Here is a 15925-nt window from a genome sequence, read left to right as displayed (position 1 = left end):
AGAAATCAAACCCACACCCCCTGCGGCAGAAGTGCAGAGCCTTAACCACTGGACTGCCAGGGAAGTCCAAGGATGACAGCCACCCCCAGCCCCCAGGGAGGCATCTGAAGACACAGTCAACTGCAGGTGACTGAGGGGGTCACTGCCAAACTTGACGCCTGGGCTCCAGCCGTCATCCCAAACTGGCATGAGGACTCCCCGTTGGTCATCTCAACCTCAGCATCTGGGCAGCCCATATGAGGCCCCCCCTAAACTAGACATCTGAGTAGCTTGCCTCAGCTATCCCCAGACTAGGGCTCTGGGTCCCCCAGCCCCAGAACCTCCCATCTGGACACCAGGGTAAGTCACCTCGAATTTAGCATTTAGGGCCCCAGCCTTAATCCTCAAATTAGAATGCAGACCACAGTCTCCCCCCTAAGTTTACCTTCAAGGCCCCGCAGTCGGTAAAGCCACAGCGAGTCTCTCTCAGAAGAGCATCTGAACCCCACGGCTAGTCACCCACAAGCTCGGCATCTAGCCTCCCAGTGTCAGATACCCCCAAACCACGGTGTGGGACACCCAGGCTCAGCGAGCCCCAAACTGCAGTCCGCTCTAAAGTCATCAACAGGACCCCAAAATGAGCATGTGGGCTGCCAAGTGTGGTCACCGCTAAACCCCAGACCAGTCGCTCTCAACTGCGCAGCTGAGTCTCCGGACTCAAACAGGCTTGACAGGGGAAGCACCCCAGGAGGCCCCTCCTGTGTCACCAGCTGGGCCCCCGCCGTCAGCACTGATGCAGGCCTCCGTGGCCCCCAGCCCCCCGTAAGTCTGCACTGTCGCAGATCTAGAGCCTGGCTTTAAGCACCCCAATCAGGAACGTGGGCTCACGAGCACCAGAACTCGGCAGGAGGGACTCCGGTCACCCCAAATTCAGTATCCCCCCAAGTAGGGACCTGGGTCCCCAGTTTTCATCACCTGCAACAACGCACTTGGCCACCATAACCATGTGTCCCAATTTAGACTTTGATCCTCAGGACCCTGTTGTGTTTGACTAAGACTAAGGCAGCTGAACCCCCCCGAGCCAGAAAGGCCCACAGCCCACTGTGCCCCAGCCTCAGAGACCCCACCCCCCCGCCTCAGACCTGCATTCGGGCCCTGTCCTCCCCACGCTGGGTGTCTCTGTCCCAGTGTCCATCACCTCCACGCCCACGTGTTGAGATATCCCAGCCTTGAAAGCCCTTGGCCCTTTGTGACACAGATGTCCCCAAACCCAATCAAGCACCCCTCAAGTGGATCCTGGGCCCTGGGGTCCTGACCTCTCAGGTTCCAGATGCCCAGACTCCCAGCTTCTGTAACCCCCAAACGGAGCTCCACACCCAGGCCACGCTTACTCAGAAATCCACACTGGTCCAGGGACCCCACGCCTGGGCACAGGAGACCCCTGACTCAGTCACCCCAGGAACGCTCAGGTGCCAGCACACTGAGACTCAGCATTTGGAAGGCACCGCGTCCCCAGGCTCTCTGCACCCCAAACTAGAGGACTGGAATGACAAACTGGTGATCTTCCGTCTTACCAAAGGGCACAACCACAACCCCAGTCTCTGTGCCCCAAGCTACACAGCTGGCCCCCGTGTTGCCACCCTCTACACAGATTCCTGGCCTAATGCCCCAGACTAGGCCCTGGACCCTAATCTCTGACATGTGAAACCAGGTCCCCACACCCCTGGGCACACCACCCCAAACAGAGCACCAGACCCTTAGTATGAAAATATAACCAATCTCCACAATGCCGTGTGTCATCTCAAATTGGGCCACTGGATCCCCAGTTTGTATCTCCCCAGACTAGACAACTGAGTCCCCATCTGTCATCCCAAAGTAGACTAGCAGAACTCTAGTCTCTGACACCCCAACAAGGTACTCTTGGTCTCTGTCATCCAAAGGAGGCAAGCTAGTGCCCCATCTCAATTCCTTCCAATAGGGGGACTTCCCTGGTGGCCCAGAGGTTAAGACTTCACCTTCCAATGCAGTGGGTGCGGGTTCAATCCCTGGTCGGGGAGCTAAGATCCCACATGCCTCAGGGCCAAAAAACTAAAACAGAAGCAACATTGTAACAAACTCGGTAAAGACTTAAAAAAAATTCTTTCCAACTATTCACCAACACCCCCAATCTCGGTTACCCCATCCCATCACCCCCAAATAGATTGTGAAACCCCAACTCTATCATCCCAAAGTAGATGACTGGCCTCACACAGTTTCTGTCACCCTAAACTGAACCATTGTTCACATGAATTGGCTCCAGACCCAGGGACAGGTAGTCTCTGTCACCTGGAACTGAGAGATGGTATCCCCCCAGCCATGTCACCTTGGACACCTGCTCTTATCACCTCAAGCTAGACAACTGATCCCAGTACCTGTCTCCCCCAAATGGACAACTGAACCCCAATTAATGTCAACCCAAACTGGACAAAAGACTCCAGTCCTTATCACCCCAAATTAGAAAACAAGACCAACAGTTTCTGTCACCCCATCTGGGCAACTAGACCTATAGTCTCTGTCACCCCAAACACGACAATGGATGAATAAAGTCTGCAACATCAGGGACTTGCCTGGTTGTCCAGTGGTTAAGACTCTGCGCTCCCAGTGCAGGGGGCACGGGTTCGATCCCCGGTCGGGGGGCTAAGATCCCACATGCCACAGCTAAACCCATGCACTGCAACTACTGAGCCCACGCGCTCCAGAGCCCACGCACCGCAACGAGGAGCCCTCGTGCTGCAACAAAGACCCGGTGCAGCCAAAACAATTTAATTAATTTTTTAAAAAAAGTTTGCAACATCAAACTAGACAACCAGCACTCAAACTCTCTCCACCAGTTAACAAGCTGAGCACCCAATCCCCCACCCGGACCATACCACCAACCTCTGGTCTTAACCAGCCTGTCACCCCCAAAACATCCTGGGATGTCAGTCTCTCAGTCCTACAAAATAGACGACCACGTAGCCGGCTTTGTCATCCCAAATGCTCCCTGGGACCTCAGTCTCTGTCACACGAAATTAGAACCAGACCCCAAGCTCTGTCACCCCAGGCATGCTCTGGGACCTGCGTCCTTGTTCCACAAAACCAGACAGACTTCAGTCTCTGCCACCCCAAATCCTCTCTGAGATCCCAGTCAATATCCGAGCAAACCTGACAACCAGACCCCGGTCTCTGTCTCCCCAAACATACTCTGGGACCTCAGTCTCTGATCTCCAGAACTAGACCACCAGACCCCCATTCTGTGACCCCCAGTACACCCTGGGACCATGGCCTCTGTCCTCTGAAAACCAGACAACCATGTCCCTAGTCTGTCACTCCAAATACACCCAGAACCCTAGTCTCTGTCCCACAAAACTAGGCAACCAGACCTCCAGAGTGTGTCAACTGAATGTCCCTGGGACCCAGTGTTTTCCCCACAAAGGGATACAACCAAACCCGCAGTCTCTGACACCCCAAGTATGCCCTGGGACCCAGTCTTTGCCCCTCCCCCCCGAAACAAGACAACGGTACCTCTAGGCTCTGTCACTCCACTTTGGGCACCTGGGTACATAAATGTCACTTCAAACTAGAGACCTGACCCCACAGCCTGTGTAGCCTTCACCTTGTCAATCAAACTCCGGTCTGTCATCCTAAACTGGACCACCAGACCCCTGGTCCCGCTCATGCCACACTAGACGAGCAAACTCCCATTCTACGTCACCCTAAATGAGACCCCAGAGCTCTAGTCGTTTCATCCCAAACTGGACAACCGATCGCTAATCTCTGTCAGCACAAACTAGACAACTAACCTCTTGTCTCTGTCACCCCAAGCCGGGCCCTGAATCCCAGAACCTCTGGTCTCTGCCACTTCAATCTAGACACATGAACCCTCACTTCTGATGTCCCAGACTAGACACCTGGACCCCCAGGCTCTGGCCCTGCACACTAAACAAAGACACCGCACGGTCCTCTGAAATCTCATGACAGCGGCATCCCTGGTCTCTGCTTCCCAGGCCAAACAGGAGCCCAGTCAGTCTGTCACCTGAACTAGGCAACCAGACCTGTACTGTCTGCTTCTTCAAACTCGCCAAATGGTCACCCCAATGTCTTTCAGCCCAGACCAGCACCCCAACCCCAGTGTCATCACCCTAAACTAGATAACCAGTCCCTTGGTCTCTATAACCCCAAGCTAGACAGTCGGCCTTGTGTTCCTGGCACCCCAAAGGGAATAACCAGACCACAGGTCTCAGACACCCCAGTGGAGTTCACCAGACCCCCGATTTCTGTTGCTCCAAACTAGAAACTGAAACTTCAATCTGATATCCCAAACCTCAGGATTTTGATATCTCAACCTAACAACTAGACTATCATTCTGTCACCCCCAAAAGGATTCGACGCCAAATCTGATACCCCTAAGGAAACTCCAGGACCCAGTCTTGGTCACCGAAAACCAGACAATAAGACCCCCGGTCTGTCACCCCAGACTAGACGAGTCACCATCACCCCAACCTTGACAAGAACCCCAGCATCTGACACCTCCAACTCCGGTCTCTGTCACTCCCAACCAGACAAAAGAGTCCTAAATCTGTCACTTAAAATTTGAGAACTAGACCCAGTGTTTTCAGCCTCAAACAGGACAAGCAGACATTCTCCAAACTAAAAAAAAAATGATCTCCTAGGGAGTTCCCTGGCGGTCTAGCGGTTAGGATTTGGTGCTATCACTGCCTTGGCCCAGGAGTTCAATCCCTGGCTGGGGAACTGAGATCCCACAAGCCGCATGGCACAGCCAAAAAAGAAAAGCAAATGTTGTCCAAAAAAAAAAATCTCCTAGTTGCTGTCACTTCACGCTGGGCAGAGAACCCCCCAATCTCTGGTGTCCCAAATTACACAACAGGGTGCCCAGGCTCTGTCACCACCAACCAGACAGTGTTGCCTGTCTCTGCCACCTCAAGAAACAATCAGACCCCGATCAGGTTGCTTCCAGCCCAGGGGACACCCTACCTTGTCATCCCAAACTAGGGCCCTGGACTCCCAGTGTCCTCAGGAATCCCAGTCTGTCACCCCAAGCTAGATAAATGACCTCAAAGTTGATAAAAGATCCCCAATTTCTATTACCCCAAACCAGAGACTGGACTCTAAGCTGTCACCCCAAACAAGACAATCAGATGGCCAGTCTGACACCCCGAATGAGGTGCAGGCACTCCCTGACTCTGTCACTCTACACTGGACAAGTAGATCCCTTGTCCCTGTCACCCCAAACCTGGGCCCACGGGCTCTTTAATCATGAAGTTGACAACCAGAGCCCCAATCTGTCACTCCAACCAGCTAACTGGACCCCCAGCCTCTATCACCAAGATAGACAACCAGACTTTTGGTCCCCTGATGAGACACCAAGCCCCCAGTTTCTCTTTCCCCAAACCAAAACTCTCCACCCCAAGGTCATTCAGGAAGGGATCGAGGGGGAAGTGGCCCCCCCCGTTCTGCCCACCCCCATGGAAGCTTCTGGTCTCAACATCAGTTAGGGACCTGGAGTTAGTCACCTCCAGATTAGGCCTCTGGCCTGAGTCTCAGCCTCCCACCACCAACCCCCAGACCCAGGCTGCTGACCCCTTGCCCCAGGGATCTCAGTCCCAGGTCCTTGGGCCGCCGGCCTCTGTCACCTCCAAACAAGTCAGCCTGACCACATTGACTCCAGGCCCTGCAGTGGAAACTGGATGGAGTGACCACTCACCCCGAAGGGCAGTCTCCCCTGGGAATACTGGCAGCTGGATTAACAAACTAAATGCCCTCTGCCACCCCCAAGTTGGGATTGGGACCCTGGCCTTGCACCCCAGGTCTCCTCGGCCAGGACAAGTCCATCCCTGGCTCCCTCCCTGGAGAAGGTCTGGAGGAAGCCCTTTTCTGCCCTCTGGTGGCAGCCAGTGGAAGTGCGCCCCTGGTGACTGGGAACAGAGTGGTCCCCGACACCCAAGCCCCCTAATGTTCCCATTTTGCCGGAAGTGCGGGGGTCACCCTTGCCTGCTCTCTCCCACTCAGCTCCGACGCAGGTCAGTCGCCAAGCGCCCACCCTCATCTTCCTGAATCTGCCTTCCCGTCCGTCCTTTCCGTTCCACGTCCCTGCCTCATCTTCCCCAACCTGGCTCATCCTCCCTGGTCTCACTCCTTCCAGCCCATACCCCACATGACACCGAACGGATTTTCGTTTTCTTCTTCTTTTTTTTTTAGCCCGTGCTGCACTGCTTGCAGGATCTTAGTTCCCCCATGAGGGATTGAACCTGTGCCTCCTGCCGTGGAAGTGTGGAGTCCCAATCACTGGACCGCCAGGGAAGTCCCTCAGAGAGATACTTCCAACGTCCACACCTGACCCTGTCCCTCCCCTGCTCAAAAGCCAGCCTTCCACAGTTCCACATTACCTTAAGCTAAAATCCAAAGCCCTCCCGTGGCTTGCAGGTCCTGCCTCATCTGGTCTTCGACACCCTCCCCACCGTCATCTCCTATGTCACTCCCTTCACCCCAGCCACAGTGTTGCCTTGTCACTGGGCAGGTCCTACCTCAGGGCCTTTGCACTTGCAGTTCCCTCTGGCTGGAATACTCTTCCCCCAGACCTCTGAGGGGCAATCTCCTGCTCATTGCTCAGCAAGGCCCTGCCCCTCCACTCTAAGCGAGTCCCTCCTTCCCCAGCTACCCTCCAGCCTCACCTGTTTCATTGGCTTTGCTGAGAGCTTCCTGCTGGTTGTTGCTTGGCTCATGAATGTGGGCCTATGTCTGTTTGTGGCACTGCTGGTTCCCCAGCATCTAAGCCAGTGTGTCCAGTAGAAACAGGATATGAGCTACAGATGTAATGTTGTATTTTCTTTCTTTTTTTTTTTTTCTGGCCGTGCCGCGCGGCATGCGGGATCTTAGTTCCCTGACCAGGGATCAAACCTGCGGCCCCTGCCGTGGAAGCGCAGAGTCCTAACCACTGGACTGCCAGGGAAGTCCCCTGTGTTTTCTACCGAATTACGTTTTAAAAGGTAAAAGAAAAAGGTGAACGTAATAATTTACTCTGGCATATCCAACAGATTATCCTTCCAACACATAACCAATATACACAATTATTAACGAGATATTTTACACCCTTTTCCTACTAAGTCTTTGAAATCTGGTGGGTATCTTACCCTCACAGCACGTCTCAATCTGGCCCAGCCATGTTTCAAGTACTCAGTAGCGACATGTGGCTGGTGGCCACCGTATGTGACAGGATTCCAGGACAATGTTGAGCACTCAGCGGGCCCCCGATAAACACTTGCTGAATGAACGATAAACCGGTGAGTTTTGGTGATGGAGACACGAAGTTGGGGAGGCCAGGGGAAGGCACTGCCAGGCCTGGGCACTGGCTGTACCTCTGCTTAGGCCACTCGGCCCACAGCTCTTCCTGTGGCTGGCTCCGCCTCCCTCAGAGCTCACTGAAATGCCACCTCCTTGGAGAGCGCTCCCAGACCAGCCCCATCTGAAGTAGCTTTTCAGACCCTATCTGTCACCTCACTTTGCTGTCACACCTGCCAAGTGCTTTCCCTACCACGTGCATTTCTCTTTTGTCAGCAGTCCCACACAGCAGCCTTCACGTTACAATGAAAAGCAAACTGTGTCACTCTCACCTCACTCAGGAAAACCAAAGCCCCTCCCCCCCCATCTGCTCCAGCCATACCGGCCTCCTCGCTGTTCCTCAAACCTCCGGGCACAGTGCTGTCTCTGGGCCTTTGCATCTGCTGCTTCCTCTGTCCAGAACATTCTTCCTCCAAAAGATCTGCGGCGGCTCCCTCACTCAATTTAAGTCTTCATTCAACGTCATCTCAGGGAGGTCTTCTTTAAACTATAACTCATCTCCAGAACTTTCTCTGTGAGGAAGAGTTAACAGAGTTGGCCCAAGACTGCTGTCCTTAGAGAGGCCTGCTTGCGTAGTGGCCCTTGGCTGGTATCTGGGAACCTGGGTTTCAGCACGGTTCTCACTACTCCCTGAAAGAGTGGCTCTCGTGTCTAAACTGTCTGTGCAAACGATGTTGTTTATTCTGAACAACTGCTTTCCTTCTGGGTACTAAGTCTCTGATGAGCTTCCCCAAAGACAACATTTCACTGCTGGGGGCATTACACTCAATCCAGGTGACTCCACTGGGAGAGGACTCTGGGCGGCTTGTGCCTGGTTTCCTCTGGATTTCGCCCCATGTGCCTTTTTCCTTTGCTGATTTTGCTTCATAGTCTTTCATGATAATAAATCACATCTGGGGACTTCCCTGGTGGTGCAGTGATTAAGAATCTGTCTGCCAATGCAGGGGACAGGGGTTCGATCCCCGGTCCGAGAAGATCCCACATGCTGCAGAGCAACTAAGCCCATGAGCCACAACTACTGAGCCCGCGTGCCACAACTACTGAAGCCCACGTGCCTAGAGCCCGTGCTCCACAATAAGAGAAGCCACCGCAATGAGAAGCCCGTGCACCGCAACAAAGAGTAGCCCCCGCTCACCGCAACTAGAGAAAGCCCGCGCGCAGCAACGAAGACTCAACGTGGCCAAAAATAAATAAATTAAAAATAAAATAAAATAAAGCCCCAGTAAGTGGCAATTCATTAGCTTAAAAAAAAAAAATCACATCTGTGAGTACAACTTAGATACTGAGTCCTGAGTCCTCCTAGCAAATCACCGAATATGGGGGTCGTCTCGGGGGCCCCTGCATACTCTTCTCCTCCTTAGAACTTGACATCACTGGCCGTCCTATCATATCTGTTATCCATCTTGTTTATTATCCACCACCCTCCTCCCATCATGCCCATGGCCCACTCGCTCCCCACCTTCTTGGCCTCTGCAGGATCCCAGCATCACCCGGCACAGACCCCCAGAAGACCCTGGGAGAATATTAGCTGAACAACTGTTAACAGTTTTATTTCCAAAGCTGGAGTCCCTCCCCGGGCTTGTAATGGGAAAGGGGCCTTTGGCCAGACCTGCACAGCCGAGCAGGACGGGGGTGAACGGGGACAGGGCAGCTGGCCCGGGAGGCTGGCAGGTCCTTGAAGCCGCCTCACACAGGTTCCATCTGCAGCTCCACGCCGTCCACGGCCTCCACCTGATGGAAGGCGGCGTGGGAGCCGATGACCACGAGGGTGGCTCCTGCAGGAAGACGGGCAGTTCAGGGCCTGGCTGCCTCACCTGGCCCCCACGGCCCACAGCGCCACCCAGACCCTGTACTCACCCAGGACCCAGAAGACGGCGGAGCCTGCGCCGGCCAGCCAGAAGAAGGGAAAGGAGACGGTCCCAGCCAGAGCATACTGATGGGCTGGGCTCACCTCTCGGCCTGGGGGCAGACGGCATTGGGGCAGCTGTTCTGATACTCGTGCCCTCTCCCAGAGTAACCCCTGATACCCGCCCCCCCCCACCACCACCAATCTGGTGTCACAAGACACCAGATTGTCCGGGAGCCTCAGGATCTAAACTCCTAGTGCCAAGGCCCTCCAAGTCCACGGGCCCCACCCATGTCTCCAATGTCCCCACCCACTGTCCGTGGGAATACAAGGGGCCTTCCTCAGCCCCCTCGCCACCCTCCAACCCCACTCCTACTAGGAAGCTCCCAGCCTCCCTTTCCCGAGACTACAGCTCTCCTGCTCCAACTTGCACTCCCGTAGACCTAGAGTCTCCAACTGGTGGCCCAAGGGCCAAGTCTGACCCGTGGATGTATTTTTTTTTTTTTTGTGGTACGCGGGCCTCTCACTGTTGTGGCCTCTCCCGTTGCGGAGCACAGGCTCCGGACGCGCAGGCTCAGCGGCCATGGCTCACAGGGCCAGCCGCTCCGCGGCATGTGGGATCTTCCTGGACCGGGGCACGAACCCGTGTCCCCTGCGTCGGCAGGTGGACTCTCAACCGCTGCGCCACCAGGGAATCCCCGGCCGTGAATGTATCTTTTGAGTCTGCATATTATTCCACAAGAATTTGATTTGATTTGTGGCTGACCGAGAAACTGGATGATTTTTCTTTCTTTTGTTTTTTTTTGTGGGGGGCCGTGTTGTGCGGCATGCGGGATCTTAGTTCCCTGACGAGGGATGGAACCTGGGCCCCCTGCATTGGAAGCTTGGAGTCTTAACTACTGGACCGCCAGGGAAGTCCCTGGATGATTTCACAGAACAATACAGTCAGTCCTCTGTATCCTCGGATGGAAACCCGTGGATCATTGTTCTTCGTCATTTTTTACAAGGGATGGCAGCAGTGGCTGAAGCCACGTCACGTCTATGCCCCAGGCGCTCCCTCCATGCCCTGGGCTTGCCCGACATGCCCCTCCACCCAGCCCACCTTTGTCATGTACAAAACTGGCAGGCTTCTGAAGGATTCTGTCTTAGCTCTACCTGTTTGTCTGATCCCAATTCCCCCTTATACCCCCTCCAAACCTTGAGCTTCCCCTACTTGGGAACTCAGGCCCCTCTTTCTTCTCAGTGGTGCTTGGTGCCAGTCTGGGACCACATGAGCCACAGGCCTCAGCTTCCCTCTCTGAGAAGTCCCAAGATTTTTCCACTTCCACCCCAGGAAGCAGGAAAGGGGAGCCCAGCTCTAGGCCAGTGTAAGGTCGCCACCTGGTGTCCAATGTGGGTACCTGCAGCTGATGCCTTTGGCAGGAGGTAAGGGAGGAGGGAGAGGAAAGGAGGAGGTTTAAGGGACAGGAGCAGGTGGAGGTGGGTTCTGGGATATCTTCTGGGCTTGGGGAATAGCAACTTGGGGGGCTGAGAGTGGGTGGAAGCATCCGGTGTGTCTGAGACTTTAAGGGATTGAGTTTGGGGGATCTAGTGTAGATCTACGCTTGGGCAGACTTGGGTTCACAAGGACTTAGGTTTGGAGTCAAAGGCTTGCATTCCAAGAGACCAGGATTTGAGGAGGGCAGGGGATTTCTCACCCATCAGCACAAACTTGGACTGCAACGTGCGCAGATAGAGGATGTAACAGGCGCCAAAGAAGACAGCCAGAGCCACCAGCAGCATGGGGGATGTCGCCCTGGAAGAGGGCAGGGAGGCATGCGTCAGGCAGCTGGGACTGGGCCCGACACGGAGGCCCTGACCTTCTACACTGGCGGATGACAGGCTACGTCCTTGGGGCCGGGGAAGTCTAGGTCACATTTGGTCACACTGAACCCTGGCCAAGCTGATGCGGGAGTAGGGACCTGGCCCTTCGGTCAAAAGGTCCGGCAGAACTACCCCATGGGGACGGGGCCTGGTCAGTGAGAGGAGGGGCCGAATGCTGAGGGCGGGGCCGGCCAGTGCGGGCCGGACAGCATGGTGGGCGCGGGGCTGGGCCGGAGAGGCACTCACACACAGTACAGGATGAGGCCCAGGAACACGAACACATAGTTGCTCTGATAGTACTCCACGTTGCGTACGAGGCGCTGGCACAGCTCGCCCACGTTGCGGGGCCGCGAGAAGCGCCGCTGGTCCACGAAGGAGCCCCAGGGCCGGATGGTAGCACGGCGCCGCTCCAGCCACTCACGGCCCGCGCCGGACGGAATCAGTTTCGGCAGCAGGGTCCTGGTGGGTGCGGGGCCAGGTCAGCGATAGACCGGGATGGAACCCGGACCCTCGAGCAAGAAGAAGACCGAGGGGGGCCGGACTCCGCGGTTCTGGGGAAGATATGGTCACAGACTCCTGGATCCCCGGGGAGAAAGGGGCTGAGGACCCAGACTCCAGAGTCCTCGAAGAGGACACCTGGGGCCCAGACTCATGTGTCTGGAGGCCGGGATTCCTAGGACCCCAGGGAGGAAGGGGCGGGGGACCAGGACTCCCGGGTCTCGGTCAGGGGGGTTAGATCCAGCTTGCTCACGTGGCGCTCAGCCCTTCCACCTCGGCATCCTTCTGCTGGTCCTTCTCGGCCGCCATGTCTGTGCTATGAGGGAAAGAACCGGTATAACGAACCCAGGGCCCTGCACACTCCGCGGGACCCGCCCGAGCCTGGCCTCACCCAGCGGAGCGGGAGCGGACGTGGCGCCGGTCTCGGGGCGGTAGTTTTGCCGCCGAGCATTGTGGGAGTTGTAGTCCCGATGATGTCGGAGAGAGTGGGCGCCATGATGGTGGTATGGCTCGCGAAACACCTTGGGAGATGTAGTCGCGTAAAGTGACGCCTCTGGGCATTGTGGGAGTTGTAGTTTCAGAAGCAGGACGCGTGGAGTCGGAAAAGGTGGGTTGTCAGGAGTCAGGGCGGTATGCGAGCTCGAAAGTCAGAAGCCGGAGCTCTAAAGGCAGAAAACGTTGTGTACTCCCCCGTGCAGGGTACGATGGAGGCCGTGTAGAGCTGTCATTCTGACTCTAGAAGGTATAAAAGAAAACACTTGCTAAAACACGCAGATGTTCTGACTCAGCAGATCTAGGGTGAGACCATTCATTTGCATTTCTAACAAGTTTCTAGGTGATGTTGATGCTTCTGGTCCATGGCCCACATTTTGAATAGCGAGACTGTAGAGAATTTGTGGAAATCTATTTCTTCCTTCTTCAACAGGCTAGTGATGGGGCCATGGTTGCTGGAGGGGGGTGCATCTAAGGTAGGGGGCAAAGCTCCCCCCACAACCCTTGGGCTCCCAAGGATGAATGGGTTAGGGTTAGGGACCTAGGGATGCCCCTGCTTTGGATAGGACGGAGGGAAGTGGGGGAAAGGAAAGGGTTGAGTTTTTTTTCATTTTATCATTTTATTTTGTTCTAGTTTTATTGAAGGGGTGAGAATTTTTAAAAGACGGAGTTGCTATAACGAAAAGAGCTGGGATTCTGGGGTCAGAGGTCAAAATTCAGGCTGTGTTGACCTCATCACCTCCCTGAACCTCGGTGTCCTCAACTGGACAGTGAAGATCCTGGTGGTACTGTTACCAAGTCCAAGCTCGCTCTGCTCGCCGCAGGACAGGCCAATAAATCAGGAGATGAGGTGTTGAGGCAAGGAATAGCGACTTTATTTGGAAAGCCTGCAGACTGAGAAGATGGCGGACTAGTGTCTCAAAAAGACCATCTGACTGGGGTCTGGATGCCAGTTTCTTTTATAGAACAGAGAAGGGGAGGAGGTGAAGAAGTGAAGTAAAAAGGCCTTAAGTCTTGCAGATATCTCCTGGAATGGACAGCCTCAGGGAGGGGATGTGTTAATTTCTTCTTTCTTGCAGCCATTCACAGGTGGACAGGGTCAGGATGTTTCCCTGAACAAAGGCACTTTGGTTTAACATTCAAGCAGAGGGGCAGGGTTCCCTATAGACAGTATCCTTTTAGTGAACAAAAGCAAATGAGAAGCAAAGGTTAAAGTAAAAGAAACAGATCCAACCTGTAGTCCGATTTTGTTCGTCCCTGTAATTGTACCACACTCATGGGGTTGAGATGGGGTTGAATGGTCCATGTAAAGTGCTTGAAAGAGTCTTGATATTTTATAACTGCTCAATAAATGGTAGTCCATGTTATTGCCACTACATTATCATGACTGTTATGATTATGTCTAGAGTTCAGTCTTCTCAAACTTAGCAGTAACTTACTAGGGGCTGCTGGCCCCTTGGATGTCCCAAAGAGTGGCTGGCATCTGAGACATGGACCTTTCTTTCCCCTAGCTCTCACAGCCATAGTTCTCTCAGTCTTTGCCCCTGCCCCTGAGTGAGTTGTGGGAAAGAAGGGAGCACCAGCATGCCTCAAGAAATGTGTGTGGAAGTATTGGGAAGCCTGGGCTCCCTTACACAGACTGAGGACCTCATTTTCCAAGGTTGGGTGGAGCTGAAGGAGAATACTCACCTGGGAGATCCAGGTGACTCTTAACTCCAACTCTTGTCTTCCAAGGATCACATTCCTTTTGGCTTTGGGCTTTGAGGCCTGCTGGAGGGCATCCCCACAAGGTGGGGAAGATGACCCTCTCGAAGGGGCTGGTGTAGCAATAGGAGGGAGGCCACCTGTGCGCGCGTGGCAGGGGGGTCCCAAGCTGAAACCGAATGAGCCATACTTTGAAGATCAGGTTGGCTCGTTACCGTTCACTTCCTCTTTGTCAGCCCCAGGCTTTTAGTAGAAGCTTGTTCAGGCTTCCCACTTGGGTCGAGCTGGGCTTCAGGAAATCAAGGGGCGGGGGGGCTGTGAGTCCACAGTTAGCCCAGAGCATTAATGGGGTAGCAGCGCCTGAGTTCAAAGTGATGGGAGCAGCAGGGGTAACCAGAAGAGCCCCCAAGAGGAAGATGAATCTTGGGGAGCAGAGAGTTGGAAGCAGAGGTCCAGCTGCCTTCTTCCAGGGCCGACCTGGGGAAATTGGGGTTTGACTTTTGTTATGAGGGCTTTGGGGTTTCCTCATAGGAACACGAATAAAAGTGATTTCACTCATAACCCGCCAGTACGTGCTCTGAGCAGAAGACATAACAGGCAAAGTCCTGGAGGTGTCAAAAGGCATGGGCCATGGGTGGTGGAGTCCAGAGGCAAGGACACTGTTGGACAGGAACCCTCTGAGTGGGGCAGGACGGGAACTTTGAATCAGGGGATTCTGAGGGGCCTTGGCGTAGGGGCAATGTGGGGGAGGAGCCCCTTGAAACAGAGATTGTGGGAGAAGGGGCCCTAAGATGGAGATACTGTGAGAGATGGGAAGATCCGTGAGACAGCGGGATGAGGGGAGACTGGGGGAGAAGGGACCTATGGCAAGTGGGCCCTGAATTAGGGGGATGGTGGGAGATAAGGGGGTGCCTGAAAAGATTATGAGAGATGGGCCCTGGCCCTGTGGTCCCTCCACTGAGGCCTCCTTCCTGCCTCTTGGACCCCTGGAGGAAGTGGAGCTGGGAGGGTAGGAGGACATTAGCACAGACAATCAGAAACCTGGTTTATTTTTCTGCTGTGTGACCTTAAGGAAGTTCCTGCCCTCTCTGGGCCTCAGATTGCCCACCTGTCTATGGGAGTGTTTCTTACCCTGTACCTGATGAATAGTTTCTCTGGCCTCCCCAGGAGAGGTCCAGGCTCACGTAACCCTTACCGGACTGGGCTCTGCCCTGGGCATCACAGGCGTTTCTGGCACACATGGCCGCTGCCTTCTGACTGCCTTGCCCCTCAGATTCAGGCACTCCTCCTCAGCATTGTCCTGTGCAGTGGGCACGTGCACACACTCACACTCATGTGGACTCTCAGCCTCCCTACCACCCAGACACCTGTGCTGGGAGGCAGGCAGGCCCGGGACCAGCCCCAGGCCTTCCTCTCACTCCAGTCTCTGGGCTGTGTTAGCAAGGCTGCCTTGAGGGAAGTGGTAGAGCTGCCCAACCAGAAGGGCTCAAATTCAAAAGACTGACAAGCAAGTGTTGACGTGGATGTGGAGCAACTGTAACTTTGATACACTGTTGGAATGCAGATGACGCAAGAGCTTTGGAAAGGGCATGGCTATTTCTATTAAAGATAAACACTGTCTATCCCCCAATCAGCAATTCCACTCCTAGGCATGTACCCAACAGAGATGCACACATGTGTCATCAGAGGATATCACTAGAACGTTCCTCTTCCTAGAGGCTTCCAAAGTGTAAACAGCAAATGTCCATCAACAAGAAAATGGATCAACAAATCGTGTAATAGTCACACAGTGGAAAACTCCGCAGCAACGAAAAAGAGCAGCTACTGACACATGGAACACTGTGGATGACTCTCATAGACATGGTGTGGAGGACAGGAAGCCAGACATGCATGCTGTAAGAGACAGCATGAGACAGCATGCGGTAAGACTGCATTTCTACAAAGTCCAAGAATTGGTACAACTAAACGATGGTGACAGAAAGCAGTTCAGCAGTTACCTCTGGAGGGGGCTGACTGGAAAAGGGGCACGAGAGAACTTTATGGCTAGTGGCTACATGGAAGTAATTTTTTAAATCATTGAGCTGTGCCCTTGAGACTTGTGCATGTCACTGTATGAAAGTTTATCTCAGCAAAAAGAGAGAGAAGAGCATAGTGACTTAGAGCTTG

At 54.3% G+C, this 15925-nt stretch overlaps 1 protein-coding gene across 1 annotated transcript; it reads right to left on the bottom strand.

Moving 5' to 3' along the window:
• Positions 1-8880: 8880 nt before the first annotated feature.
• Positions 8881-11993, bottom strand: RABAC1 (Rab acceptor 1). Its single transcript, XM_027079692.1, has 5 exons — positions 11817-11993; positions 11312-11524; positions 10900-10997; positions 9214-9315; positions 8881-9131 (listed from the first exon to the last, which is right to left on the bottom strand). Exons 1-5 carry the CDS (start codon positions 11870-11872, stop codon positions 9043-9045), a joined length of 558 nt encoding a protein of 185 aa, XP_026935493.1. The 5' UTR covers positions 11873-11993; the 3' UTR covers positions 8881-9042.
• Between the last annotated feature and the right edge of the window lie 3932 nt (positions 11994-15925).

Source organism: Aethalodelphis obliquidens, unplaced genomic scaffold (assembly GCF_003676395.1).
Source record: "Aethalodelphis obliquidens isolate GAN/ISIS:26980383/991018 unplaced genomic scaffold, ASM367639v1 scaffold43, whole genome shotgun sequence".
NCBI classification, from domain to species: domain Eukaryota; kingdom Metazoa; phylum Chordata; class Mammalia; order Artiodactyla; family Delphinidae; genus Aethalodelphis; species Aethalodelphis obliquidens.
The sequence above is the reverse complement of the archived record's forward strand: the minus strand, read 5'-3'. Positions and strand labels throughout refer to the sequence as shown.